This window comes from Bufo gargarizans, chromosome 4 (genome assembly GCF_014858855.1).
Source record: "Bufo gargarizans isolate SCDJY-AF-19 chromosome 4, ASM1485885v1, whole genome shotgun sequence".
NCBI lineage: Eukaryota > Metazoa > Chordata > Amphibia > Anura > Bufonidae > Bufo > Bufo gargarizans.
The window spans coordinates 40,370,965-40,385,174 of NC_058083.1; the positions used below are offsets into that span (position 1 = coordinate 40,370,965).

The 14,210-nt window shown below is 45.6% G+C and overlaps 1 protein-coding gene across 1 annotated transcript in view; it reads left to right on the forward strand.

Moving 5' to 3' along the window:
- LOC122934535 (cytochrome P450 2K1-like) overlaps positions 1 to 1,267 on the forward strand; it is an 88,842-nt gene extending 87,575 nt beyond the window's left edge. Inside the window, exon 10 of the mRNA XM_044290081.1 lies at positions 974 to 1,267. Within this exon, the coding sequence (XP_044146016.1) occupies positions 974 to 1,149 (176 nt within the window). The 3' untranslated portion in view covers positions 1,150 to 1,267. The remainder of the gene's footprint in view (positions 1 to 973) is intronic.
- Positions 1,268 to 14,210: the final 12,943 nt, after the last annotated feature.

Below are 14,210 nucleotides of genomic sequence, written 5' to 3' on the forward strand. Positions count from 1 at the left end.
TATCCTGTAGCAGAAGCGTTATGACCTTGGTATCGCAGCTCAGCCCCATTCACTTCAATGGGGCCGAGCTGCACCTATGGCATGTGACAGAGGATTGTGACATCACATGGCCTACCATAGGCAAAGCTGGAAAAAACTGTGGTGCTACTGTAAGTGCCGGTGCTTTCTCAAACAGCTGATTTGCAGGGGTCCCGGGTTAGGTCATCAGTATAAATTCCAGGAAAACCCCTTTAACATTATCTTAATACATGAAATTCCACTATCTAATCATAATAATAGCGCCGCCCCGTCATTGTAGCCCTCAGATGCCACGTTCATACATGATCGCGGCATCTGAGTTTAAAAACTGTGTAAAATTAACAATAAAAAAACGATTACATCAAACGTACCACCTCCATTTGCTCACGACGGGCCGGCCGCCGCCATCTTGCTTGAAGATCTCAGCCGCAATCCCCTGCAACGCGAGATTATGTCATCACGCCGGCTGGTGTGGTGTGATGATGTAATCTCGTGCCACACGGGATTTCGGCCGAGATCTTTAAGCAAAATAGAGGCTGGCGGCCCGTCATGAGCAAATGAAGGAGGTAAGTTAGAATTTTTTTGTTTTTTATACTATTGCAAGATAAATACTATTTCAAAACCGGAGGAAAACGCTTCAGTTTTGTCCCCATTCATTATCAATGGGGACAAAACGTAACTGAACGGAATGGAGTGCACCAGAATGTATTCTGTCCCATTTGGTTGTGTTCCCATGCCAGACAGAAAAACTGCAAAGAAAAATAGCAGACTACTACCTACTGTATCATGTGCCATTTATAAATGTTAGTTCTCTTTAAGTGAGAAAAGGGACTTTTGGCCAGAGGCCTGTCTCCAGGGGCCCTGGAGAAGCTGCTACCTTTGAACCCCCTATAGCTAACCCTGTTAGTTATTTGTCAAGGTTGTCTTTCATATTGTCTGTTTTTATTTTATCTAGGTAAAAGAAGTTGTGCTGGAGAAAACTTAGCAAAAATGGAGCTCTTCCTGTTCTTCACAACCCTACTACAGAACTTCACTTTCCAGGCCCCATCTGGTGCGGTGCTGGACTTAAGTCCTGCTCCGGGGTTCATTAATGCCCCATTACCACATGAAATATGTGCAATTCCTTGCTGATTACAAATATCTAATGCTATAACAAAGATGGGACCTTGTTTTCTGTAAAGCTTATTATTTTTAAATTATTTTACTACTCACACAGTAAAGTTTTGGGCAAGTGTAGAAAACATGCTGCAAAGTAAGAATGCTTTAAGAAATAGAAGTGTTAATAGATTATTTTTTTCAATTATTAAAATGCAAACTGAATGAACAAAAATAAATGTAAATCGAATCAATATCTAGCCTTTAAAACCACATCAATTCTTGTAGGTACACGTAAACATAGTTTTCGTAGGAACTCGGTAGGAAGGTTGGACCTTATAGCACTTTATCTATGTTTAAACCAGTCCTAACCTCAGTATCTGAGGAAAGGGATTTAGGGGGTCATTATTTCAGAAGACTTAAAGGTAGGCAGACAATGTCATAGAGCAGCAGGAAATGCTAGCAGAATGCTTAGGTGTATAGGGAGAGGAATTACCAGTAGAAAGAGGGAGGTGCTCATGCCGCTCTACAGAGCACTAGTGAGACCTCATCTGGAGTATTGTGCTCAGTACTGGAGACCATATCTCCAGAAGGATATTGATACTTTGGAGAGAGTTCAGAGAAGAGCTACTAAACTGGTACATGGATTGCAGGATAAAACTTACCAGGAAAGATTAAAGGACCTTAACATGTATAGCTTGGAAGAAAGACGAGACAGAGGGGATATGATGGAAACTTTTAAATACATAAAGGGAATCAACAAGGTAAAATGAGAGAGAATATTTAAAAGAAGAAAAACTGCTACAAGAGGACATAGTTTTAAATTAGAGGGGCAAAGGTTTAAAAGTAATATCAGGAAGTATTACTTTACTGAGAGTAGTGGATGCATGGAATAGCCTTCCTGCAGAAGTGGCAGCTGCAAATACAGTGGAGGAGTTTAAGCATGCATGGGATAGGCATAAGGCCATCCTTCATATAAGATAGGGCCAGGGGCTATCCATAGTATTCAGTATATTGGGCAGACTAGATGGGCCGAATGGTTCTTATCTGCCGACACATTCTATGTTTCTATGTTTCTAAAAACAGCAATATCTTACAGAGCAGTAATAATTAACATAAAATGATCCCCTTGTGAGCACATGCATACTATGTTGGATTTAGTGTTATATAAGTAATGTTGATGTTGCAGTTTGCGTGTTGTTGAACCAGGGGCACCAAATTTTAGGAAGTCCATTGAGTCTCCCTCTAACATATGTTGGTTCATCGTGGGGTGAATAAGCATCAATAAAAGAAAAAAAAGATTAAAAAATCATATATACAAACCCAAAAGAATAATGAGGTAGATGAGACTAGTGACGTTAGGCAGATAAATATGAGTAGAGTGGTAAACAAACAGTTGTAGCAGTACATTTTTGCAGTATTATAGATAAGAATTATAGATAAGCAGTGTGAATGTTTTATTGGTAGAGGAGCAGAAAGATGATGATGACGACTATGACATCAGCCACAACATCCAATCTTCTCAGTGGGGTGGGGGGGGGGGGTCAAAGCTGTAAAACACTGGCTCCTCAGGCACGCTGACCAGAATAGCGATCTGTATACTTGCTTTTGCACTGACAGGCATACCATTCACATGAAGCAGTCTGATGAATACTGTTTGGCCATGGTTTTAGACATTCACTATCAAAGCAAAATGAGGGAATGTTTTCCTCCCTCTGAAAGGGAGGACAAAATATATGACCAGGAATCACTGTGTACGCAGCTTGCCGCAGCTTTCAGCGAGTCGACACCTGCTGCCAGTGTGTCTGAAAGGGAGGCCTCTCTCCACCCCCCGCAGAGTCACACATTTCCCGCCGCTATCTCCAGCAGCCAGTTCAGTCTCCTCAACATCATGTGTCGTGCCAGGCTGAGACCTAGATAAATATCAGTAGAGTGGTAAATAAACAGTTGTAGCAGTACATTTTTGTAGTATTATAGATAACAATTATAGATATGCAGTGTGAATGTTTTATTGTCCTCTAACAGATATCCAATCCATGAATGTGATGAACCCAAGAAGTCTGAGGGGTACATTTATTAACAGATGTAGAAGGACACAAATCCATGAGATACATTCATTCCTGATCTGAGAATGTCAAAGACCAGAAATGTAGATGATAGACACACGGCACTCACCAGGGTCGATGCTTCGTTGGTACTTTATTTGCGGTTCAGCAAAGTAACTTGGAGTGCACTGGCTGGGGAGCGGACAGGTCCAGGTGTGTTTAGGCGGTGACGGCCGTTTCGCGCAGGTCGCGCTTCCTCGGACCGCTGTTCACGTGCAAGCGCACGTACGTGCTTTTTAAGGGCTGACTCAGGTCATCACCATAACGACCATGGACGCTCCCCAGGTGCGCACTATGAATCAAACAGAAAGGGATCATTACATTATTGTACAAACTTGCTGCAAAACACTGCAGCATGATACTTAGTAACACACCATTATGTCAAAGGGAGGGGACAAATCACACTAGCGCAGAGGAGGGAAAAATAAATACATAGATAGAGGAGACATGCACTAAAACTGCGACGTGGAGGCTGATTCCACGTCGCTGTATGGTGTAAGGGGGGGGGGGGGAGAAGGAGCGCAAGGTAAAGGAGGCAAGGAATGGGTGTCTGAAAAAGCTGATGATCGGGTTCTAGTAGGTATGCAAGATATTTGCCAATTACAGGGTACATTGCTGCCTAAACTGTGGAAGATGGAACTTTAAAGGAAGACAGCCATGTCGTTTTTGTCGTTTAGACCGTGTGGTCCCATGGCTCCCGTTTTGATGATCCATCGAGCCTCCCGCTGCAACAGAAGGCGGTGGCGGTCCCCACCCCTTGGGATGGGGCCCACCGCCTCTATCCCAGCAAAGGAGAGGCTCGAGGGATCACCATTGTGGGTTGAGCGTACGTGGTCAACAAGGCGTGGAGAGCCATGTCCCGTCCTGATGGAACCAATATGTTCCCGTATGCGCTCAAACAGGGGCCTGATGGTTTTGCCAATATAGAACCTGCCACAGGTACATGATACGGCATAAACGACATGGGTCGTGCGACATGTAATGAAGTCATTGACTCTATGCATGACTCCCCCCAGAGACAGGGATTTCCCCTGTGAATTGTAGGGGCAGAAAGAACACGTCCCACATTTAAAGTTGCCTTGAGGTCTCCTACTTTGGAGCCAATTGGGCTGCTGGATCCGTCCTAATGTACTATGGACCAACCTATCTCTTAAAGTGTGACATTTTCTGAAGGCAATTAATGGTCGCTGGGAAGGTATATCCCCCATGCCAGGGTCACCTTTCAGTAGATCCCAGTTATTGAGGACCGCTCGTTTTACAATATCCGCCGCTGGGCTAAATTTGAAGATAAAGGTGAATCTATCTTCGTTGTCTTTGCAAACCTGATCACTGAGTAGGCTATGTCTAGGGCGGAGGGCTGCTCGATACATCGCATCGGTGACGTCTCTCTTTGAATATCCCCTCTCAAGCAGCCTGTCTTTGAGTTGGTGGGCCTGCCTGAAATAATCCTTCTCTGTGCTGTTTATCCTGCGGAGGCGTATAAACTGCCCATACGGGACAGCTTCCTTGACTGCTGGGGGATGGAAACTGGTCTGGTGGAGCAGCGAATTGGTGGCTGTGGGCTTGCGGAAGCCCGTGGTCTGTAAAATACCATCCACCACGGAGACCTTGACGTCCAGGAATTCTAGACTGTCGCCTCCGAAGTTGAGGGTGAATTTCATATTCATCTGATTGATCTCGTTAATATATTCCACAAACTGCACACACTGGATTTCGCTGCCCGACCAGACCAGAAACACGTCGTCCACGTACCGCAGGTAAAGGTGGATGTATCTAAGGAAGGGGTTCTGTATGGAGAAGACGTAGGTCTCTTCGAATACCGCCAGATACAGGTTGGCGAAGGTGCACGACACCGGAGTGCCCATCGCCGTACCTAGTATCTGGCGGTACCACTGACTTCCAAATTGGAAGACGTTATTAGATAATATCAGGTCGAGGGACTCCTGAATAAACTGTGAAAAAGTGTTGCCTTTATTGGAGCTGCTGAGGACCATCGCTATAGCTCTAAGTCCTGCATCATGTGGGATTCTGGTATATAAGCTCTCCACGTCTAAGGACACAAGGTGGAATTCCTCCTGCCACTCAACGGAGTTAAGGGCATGGAGGAAGTCCCCGGTGTCCTTTAGATACGTGGGAGTGCCTTTTAAAAGCAGCCTCAGTAGCCAGTCCACGTATCCCGAAAGTGGTTCAGTGGCTGAGCCCATGCCGGAGACGATCGGTCGTCCCGGGGGATGGGACAGTGATTTATGCACCTTCGGCACGAAATACCAGACTGGATTCTTGGGAAACTTGGGGACTAACTTGTCCAGGATGGTGGCGGGGAGGAATTGTATCTCTACATACTTGGAGAGGAGAGAACGTACCCTAGTGAGTATCAGAGGGACAGGATTGTCACCTAGTTTCTCATATACATTGGTGTCTCCCAGCTGCCTGGAAGCTTCCTCCAAGTAGAAGGCTCTGGTCATCAGGACCACGTTTCCCCCCTTGTCGGCGGGTTTGATCACTACATCTTGAAGGCCTGTGAGCCAGCGTAAAGCTGCTTTTTCCTCTTTGGTAATATTAGGGGGTGCCACCGGATATATCAGTGCACGTACATCCCTAATTACTCTCTTATAAAAGAGGTCGATCGCCGAGCCCGCCGGCATAGGGGGAAGAAAGGTGGACCTGATGCCACCTGAAAAGGGCACTGGGGGCTCCAAAGACTGGACACTTTCACTGTCAAGACCCGCCAAGAACTGAATGCATGAGATTTCATCGGTATCAAAGCGGTGCTGGAGGTGAAAGTCGGTGCATGTCATATATGCTGGGATCTCACCCGGTAACGGCTGGGGGTAGGTTGAACTGCGTTCAAAGAACATCTTCCTCAGAAACAAATTGCGTATTGCCTTATATAGGTCTACTTCAAAGTCAACCAAATTAAATTGTTCCACTAAGCTGTATCCCAGTCCTCTTTGGAGGAGTGAGATACAGCTCGGGGGTAACACATAGGTGGTCAAATTGATAATGAGGTTAGGACATTCTTGTGTAGATGAGGGTGCTTGGTGTTCTTCTACTGCTTCCACGTCACTTGTCGCCGTCTCCTGGTGGACTTGCGGACTTGAGGATTTCTTCCTCTTACGCCCTCCTCGACCCCTTCTGGTTCTTTTCCCAAAGGGGGAGGGGCAGCTGTTCCATTTTCAGATAAGCTAGAATCAGAGTCAGTCGTCCAAAAGTCACTGCGAGTGCGGCGCGGGTTGCGACGGGCGCGGCCACGTTTTTTGTTCCAGTCAAACACTCTGTCGCTTTCGTAGTCGTTCTTATCGCGGAGAAACTTGTCTCTCTTCCTTTCTTTGATGTCGCTTTGCGTCACAGTTAGCTTCTTATTTAACCTTCTTTCAAAGTTCGTGTACTGCAAATCTGTCATACGTATTTTGAGTTCCGCGTGTGCCTTTTCCAGATCGTGGCTGATCTCTTTATACTCTTTCTCGTTGCGTAGTAATACTGAATTAAGTATTTGTCTGGAAAAATCGGCATGCATTTGTTTCCATGCCTCTACAAACTCCCCATCATCCTCATATTGATGTATTTCTTTGTATATTCGTAAACCGCGGGGTACGCGGTTACTCTCTTTGTAAGAAGTGAGGGACTTAATGGTCCAAAACAGACGGACCTCCCTGTCGGCTAGTTGGAATATCTTCGCCTCCAGTGACCGGGTGCTCATAGAAAGGACATGATCCCGATCGTTACACACCGTGAAAAAGGCCTCCGCCCCCTCTCTGCCTAAGTGCAAGTTGTGAGCCGCTTCTTCAGTCAGGCTACCCGGTGAGGCTGGGGTTGTTAACGGTTCGTCTGGAGCGTGCTCTGCTGTGGTAGACATATTGAATAAATGGAGAGGAGGGAAGCAAAGGAAGACAGCGGCACTGCTCCCGCTAGGAAGACCCTCCCAACTCCTGCTGACCGGAACTCCTGAGAGCCGCGGCTATAAAGACCCAGGTAATGTGGTGCTCAGCGTGGTGAGAGTATACGAGACCAGAAATGTAGATGATAGACACACGGCACTCACCAGGGTCGATGCTTCGTTGGTACTTTATTTGCGGTTCAGCAAAGTAACTTGGAGTGCACTGGCTGGGGAGCGGACAGGTCCAGGTGTGTTTAGGCGGTGACGGCCGTTTCGCGCAGGTCGCGCTTCCTCGGACCGCTGTTCACGTGCAAGCGCACGTACGTGCTTTTTAAGGGCTGACTCAGGTCATCACCATAACGACCATGGACGCTCCCCAGGTGCGCACTATGAATCAAACAGAAAGGGATCATTACATTATTGTACAAACTTGCTGCAAAACACTGCAGCATGATACTTAGTAACACACCATTATGTCAAAGGGAGGGGACAAATCACACTAGCGCAGAGGAGGGAAAAATAAATACATAGATAGAGGAGACATGCACTAAAACTGCGACGTGGAGGCTGATTCCACGTTGCTGTATGGTGTAAGGGGTGGGGGGGGAGAAGGAGCGCAAGGTAAAGGAGGCAAGGAATGGGTGTCTGAAAAAGCTGATGATCGGGTTCTAGTAGGTATGCAAGATATTTGCCAATTACAGGGTACATTGCTGCCTAAACTGTGGAAGATGGAACTTTATTCCTGATCTGAGAATGTCAAAGGTTGTCATGAGCTTGTAGTCCCAGATTCTACTGAGATTTGAAATCCCCTTCTAATATGATTACTTTTATGCCTGATAAACACATCCTTCAAAATATGATAACTAGATACTAGGATGCACATGGCCAAAATTAAAGAGAAAAACACTCCAAAGAACATCACTCTCAAGAACTAAATGTAAAATCTGTATATAAACTAATACCACATTTGGTATGATAAATATGAGGTTTTTAGCAAATATATTTTGATAAAAAAATATCTGGCCTACCCACTACAGCAATGTGACCTCAATCCATGCAGGAACCTACTCTATTTTATACCTATCTCTATAAGAGTGACTATCTAAATTCAGGAGAGCAGACCCCACACATATAATGTGTTGTTACAATTGTTATCTTTGTGTGTGATCAGGCATTCAATAAAAGAGACAAAGAGTAAACCCAGCTATGTCTATGAAACTAATTAAAAGCACCAGCATGATAGGGTCAGTGGAAAACAGCTACTGTCAATGACAGATTTATTCATTGGCCTAAGCCACAGGTGTGTGAAAATACTCAGTGACAACACCAAACACCACCAGCGATGCTGAAAACCCTTTTCTGAGATGACACTGGAGACTGAACAAGACAGTACAGTGAGAGCAAACTGAGCCAGTTCTGGACACTGTTCCGATCTACTTTTCCAGAAGTCCATGGGGTCAGGCAACACAGTATGTGTCGGGAAGGGCCAGAGTCCAGATAGGACTGAAAGTGGCTGTTCAGGTGGTACATATCCATTTGTTGATTTGCATCAGCCAGACGAAGTACAAGAAACACCTGCTCCATTATGTACCTTAGACTGAATTTGACTCTGCTGGTGCTACTTGTTGCAGCAGAGACAAATGGAGGTGGGTGGCTCAGCCTGGGACAGAGAGAGAGGCCTCCTGGACAGACACACTGGCAGCAGGTATCTGCTCTTCAAAAGCTCGAGCTGTGCGCACAGTGTATCCTGGTAATATACAAATTCTGCCTCCTGTTCGCCAACAGGAAAACTCATACACTCTCATTCAGAGCCCAATACAGAATGATGTCCTGTTCGTTCTTCTAGAGCACCTCTCCACATTCATGCAGCATTCCCAATCAGGACAAGTATGTCCTCCTTCTCCTGGTCTTTGTGGCAGCGAGCCCACATCCCAAAGAAATACAGGGTCCTTGTCATCATCATTATCAGCTTCTTCTTCTCCTGCTTATACTCCTCCTTCTCCTTGTCCTCTGCTCCATCATGAGGCATCTGCAATGGAGTGTGTGTCCATGGGAAAACTATTATCAACAAGCAATTTGTTTTTAAAAAAAAAGCTGAACCCCCACTTGGCCAGATTGCTGGGGGTGCAGTTGCTGCCATACCACTTAGTTATGGTAGTGGTGGCACACTTCTGCACCTCGACCAGAATGTCATTCTGCTGTATGATATTCATACAGTTCATTTTTTTAAACATTTGTTTAAAGTTGCAATTTTCACTGTGTGGTAAGGTGGAGGACCAGCTGTTACAGGCAGGGACATAACCCTCTGGTCAATGTATTTCATGGCAGCAGTGAGGCAGCACCCCAGAAACAAGGCCATGTCCTATTGACACCTATTTTGTGGTGGTCCTTTCCACGACAGGTGCCTATACACCTCCTCCACTTCCTTCTCCGTTGACATCCTCCTGTCCTCAACAGCAGCAGAGTAGAGCATTGCTCTCACTCCCCCTCTCTACTATCTCATGTAAACCCAAGTGTTGCCATATGTAAAGCCATAAATGATTTTGTCATGCACCAGACCACCTCAGAAGCAAGCATGTGTTGTTTCAAGGTCAGGCAGTGGAAGGTCATCAGAGACGCCTGTGGTTTGCTGAAGCTCTTTGAAGAGGTCACAAAATTTGTCTGTAGGAACAGCTGCAGCTTGTAGGATCTCATCCTCCTTATATTTATCTACTGTAATGCTGCAGAACCCCAAGCAACCAGGCAAAGATCTGAACAAACATGGATTTATTGAAAACACAGCAGTAAAGTCCAAGCCAGAAATCATACAGAAATAACATAGTCCAAATAATAACCTCTGTGGGAAAACATCAGAGAAAAGCCAGACCAGGCTAAAGTTCATACAGAAGAGTCCGTGAAACCAAATACCTAAGGATGAGACGGTGAAGTATCCAAGGTCCGATCCGAGGCCACACACGGTGCAACTGTAGAGCAGAGACGAGGTTTCCAGAGGCATTCACTAGATGGAGACACACAGAGTTCATGCATGGAACAAACTTAGTGAATCTGAACCAGCATACTCCCAGGTTGTAGAGACAACAGTTAGCACTGATCAGCCAGGGAGATCACCTTTTAAACACCTGCTGGCCAATCACAGAGTGCTGCTTGTCAGAACCTCATAGGTCATGCGATGATCCTACTCATTAGCACCTGTGCAGCAAATCCCTAATCAACTTTGAATTTGTGCACAGATGCTTTACCTGCCAGTGGCCGACGTAGCGCATAAGATGCACGCACACTCGGCACGGGCACGGGATTGTGCCAGAATGGACGCCGGAACGGAACCCGCAGGAGACACTGGAGGCAGGACCGGCCGCGACGTATTGCCATCAGCCCGGCAATTCTGCCTCAGAGATCCCCGCGGCCCTCCCCTCCAGCGCCCATGTGGACGCCCCACCGTATCTGCCCGCAAGGGAACCAAAACCGCAGACTCCCTTACATCTACGAACAGATTTGCACACTCATGCTGCAAAAGAATACAGAGGAAGAACATCTTACACATCTTTCTGGCTGTTCTGTAGATCTTGGGGACCCACAAAGAGAAACTCTGATGGAGGGGTATGATATGGATGAGGATCTGCCACTGGAGGAGGAGAGGAGTCAGAGGTAGAGGAGCAGGAAGATGATGACGACGACTATGACACCAGCCAATCATCTCAGTGGCAGAGCCGTAAAACACTGGCTCCTCAGGCACGCTGACAAGAATAGCGATCTGTATACTTTCTTTTGCACTGACAGGCATGCCATTCACATGAAGCAGTCTGATGAATACTGGTTAGCCATGGTTTTAGACCTTCACTATCAAAGCAAAATGAGGGAATTTCTTCGAACCTCTGAAAGAGAGGACAAAATATATGACTTTCAGTTGACACCTGCTGCCAGTGTTTCTAAAAGGTTGGCCTCTATCCACCCCCCCACAGAGTCACACATTTCCTAAAGCTATCTCTGCTGCCCCAGCAGCCAGTTCAGTCTCCTCAACATCATGTGCCGTGCAAGGCTAAGGCAAATCAGCAACTGGAGACCTACCACCTCAATATCCACGTTCAGTCCTACCTGGACCTGTCCTGTCTCCAGAAAATACCCTGTTCCCTGATCACCTGGAGTTGATAAACGAATTAATCAAGTTGTCCTCTGCCAGTTTCCAAAGCAATATTTTTTTATCCTATTGACACCTTCACATTTCTGTTGGTCCTTTCCATACCAGGTGGCTATCCCTCTCCTCCACTTATCGCTCCATTGATATCCTAGTGTCCCCAGCTGCATGGCAGAGTGTTGATCCCACTCTTCCGCTGTATTATCACATGTTAAGTCAAGCATTTCCATGCGTAAATTATGTGAATGATTTTGTCATGCTCCAGACCACCTCATGTGGGAGTATGTGTTGTTTAGAGAATTTTTATAGACATATTCAGAACGAGCCACTTTTTCTTCTGAGAATTAACATTTGTGTGCGCATTCTGCCCACGTTAAAGCATCATTTTTGGAGCTTTGGTCCCAAGAAAAATCTCTTTTTTTCTCAAAAGTAGCAGTTGTGTGTGTCATATGGGCACACATTCTGCCCCAGTGAAGGCAAACTTTTTGAATACTTGGGCCCTAACAAGCCACTGATTATTTTTCCCATAACACTGTACAGTATGTGTTTAAATACTATCTGCCCTTCATTAGAGACAATCTTTGGAATATGAAAAAGCATAGGACATGCAATGGTACACTTTGTTTTTAAACATCGTTAACCCCTTTCCTGACTGCCCACTGGATATATACATCCTACTGTATCTGCACATACCCCGCGCAGATAGCACGTATATAAACGTTTAGGCAGTGCTTCATTCCTAGCGCTGATCAGCGCTGGGATTAATGCTCCTTCTCCTGCAATTTAGCAGAAGCAGGTTGGGTCCCGGCTGTGAGACAAAGCGGGGACCCTGAGGAGAAGACAGGAGCGGTTTATTACCGCTTCTGCCTTCTCCTGTGCCTGGAGGACAGTGCTGCATGAGAGCTGGGGGGAGAGCAGGAAGAGGCAGAGCTGCTTCCTCTGTTAGTCCTGGCAGTCACATGGCAGCCGGGGGTGTCTGGGGAAGGGGCAGGAGCATTGCGGGACTGGCGGAGCTCCGATATCTGTGCCAGCCAGGGAAAGAATGATGGCGGAAGTCCAGACCTCCTGGTGCAATAGAAAACTTCTATAGATTATGCGAAATTCATATATCCTCATAAGCCTCCTGTTAGCCACACACTCAATATTTTTGTGCTGTTTGAGCTAATTATTGGCCAGATTTGTCCTTGAAAAGTACAGCATACTGTAGATGACAGCTTTAAAGAAAACATCTACCGCTCCATCACTTGACTTATTCAATGATCCTTGCTTGTCACTTGACTAATAGGGTGAGGACTGAGGACTTTAGTCATTTCTCTTTTTCTCTTTTTTTCGCCTTTCTCTTTTTCTCTAAGAGATACTTTTCTGGGTTTGCACAACTGAAGAAACAGCAAATACATGTGGTTAAACAAATAATAGCATTCTTGCTTTTTTGTTAGTAGGTTAACACAAAGTTTAAAGGAAATAAATCATATTTTACATCAAAGGTTTTAACCCACCCCACTAAAATGTCACTTTAACTAATATTTATACATCTGATATTTAGCTGTTATTATTGTGTACCGCCAATTTATCATTAAAGTTGTTTTTTTCCATCTTATCAGTGTGTTTCTGACACTGTTTGAGAGAACACCAGAGCTAGCAGTAGCAATACAACCATCTCTCTGCTCACCAAGCACAGCGCCGTATATTGTGGTATCACAGCTCAGCCACCATTCACTTCTATGGGACTGAGCTGCACCTAGGCCATGTGACCACATACAAAGCTGTGGGAATGCCATGGTATTACTGTGAGCACTGGTGCCTCCTCAAATAGCTGATTAGTGGAGATCTCAGGCAGGGCAAGTGGCAGGGCCCACTGCTCCTAGGGGACCCACTCAGGTCTATGCTGAAGATCACTGTACAGGGAATCCCCTTAGTCCCTGTTCTATGCTATGAACATGAAGGGGGTATCCCCAAGCATTATTTGTATGATTGGGGACATCTAGTGTATTTAAGTCTAACTTAGCCTCTATTTCTGAAATGTTTCTGCCAGGATTTGAACTCACAACCATCTACATTAGAGTCAATAACCTTAACTACTGAGCTATGAAGTGCAATGCAAAACTGCTAGAAAAACCTCATAGTAAGTCCTCATGTATTAGGTATTCCTCTACAGCAGAAGTATAATTTTATATATATATTTTTTTGTAATTGTAAAAATAAAATGTATGGCACAAAATAAATGTATAATTGCAAAAATAAATAATAAATAAATAAATAAATAATAATATATAGATATATCACGGTATCTCTGTGCATTCAAAATGCCATCAATAAAATGTATCTGTGTTCGTTGTCCATAACATACGCCTACCCATACTGTAACCCCACCGCCACCATGGGCCACTCGATCCACAACGTTGATGTCAGCAAACCGCTCACCCACACGACGCCACACACGCTGTCTGCCATCTGCCCTGAACAGTGAAAACCGGGACTCATCCGTGAACAGAACGCCTCTCCAACGTGCCAGATGCTATCAAATGTGAACATTTTCCCACTCAAGTCGGTTACGACGACGAACTGCAGTCAGGTCCAGACCTCGATGAGGACGACGAGCATGCAGATGAGCTTCCCTGAGACGGTTTCTGACAGTTTGTGTAGAAATTCTTTGGTTATGCAAACCGATTGTTGCTGCAGCTGTCCGGGTGGCTGGTCTCAGACGATCATGGAAGTGAACATGCTGGATGAGGAGGTCCTGGGCTGGTGTGGTTACATGTGGTCTGCGGTTGTGAGGCCGGTTGGCAGGGGCGGATTAAGTGCATGATAGGCCCGGGGCTGTCTACCCAACTTGGGCCCCCCCTCCATTTTAGTTTAGTTTAGTTTTTTTTGTATGAAGAGGCTGCGGTGCTTTATGAGCGCCACAGTCTCTTCTTAGGCCATATGACATCTTCAGACTAAAAAAAAATACCCCAAATTGGGTCCTAAACTGAAAAATTTGGTC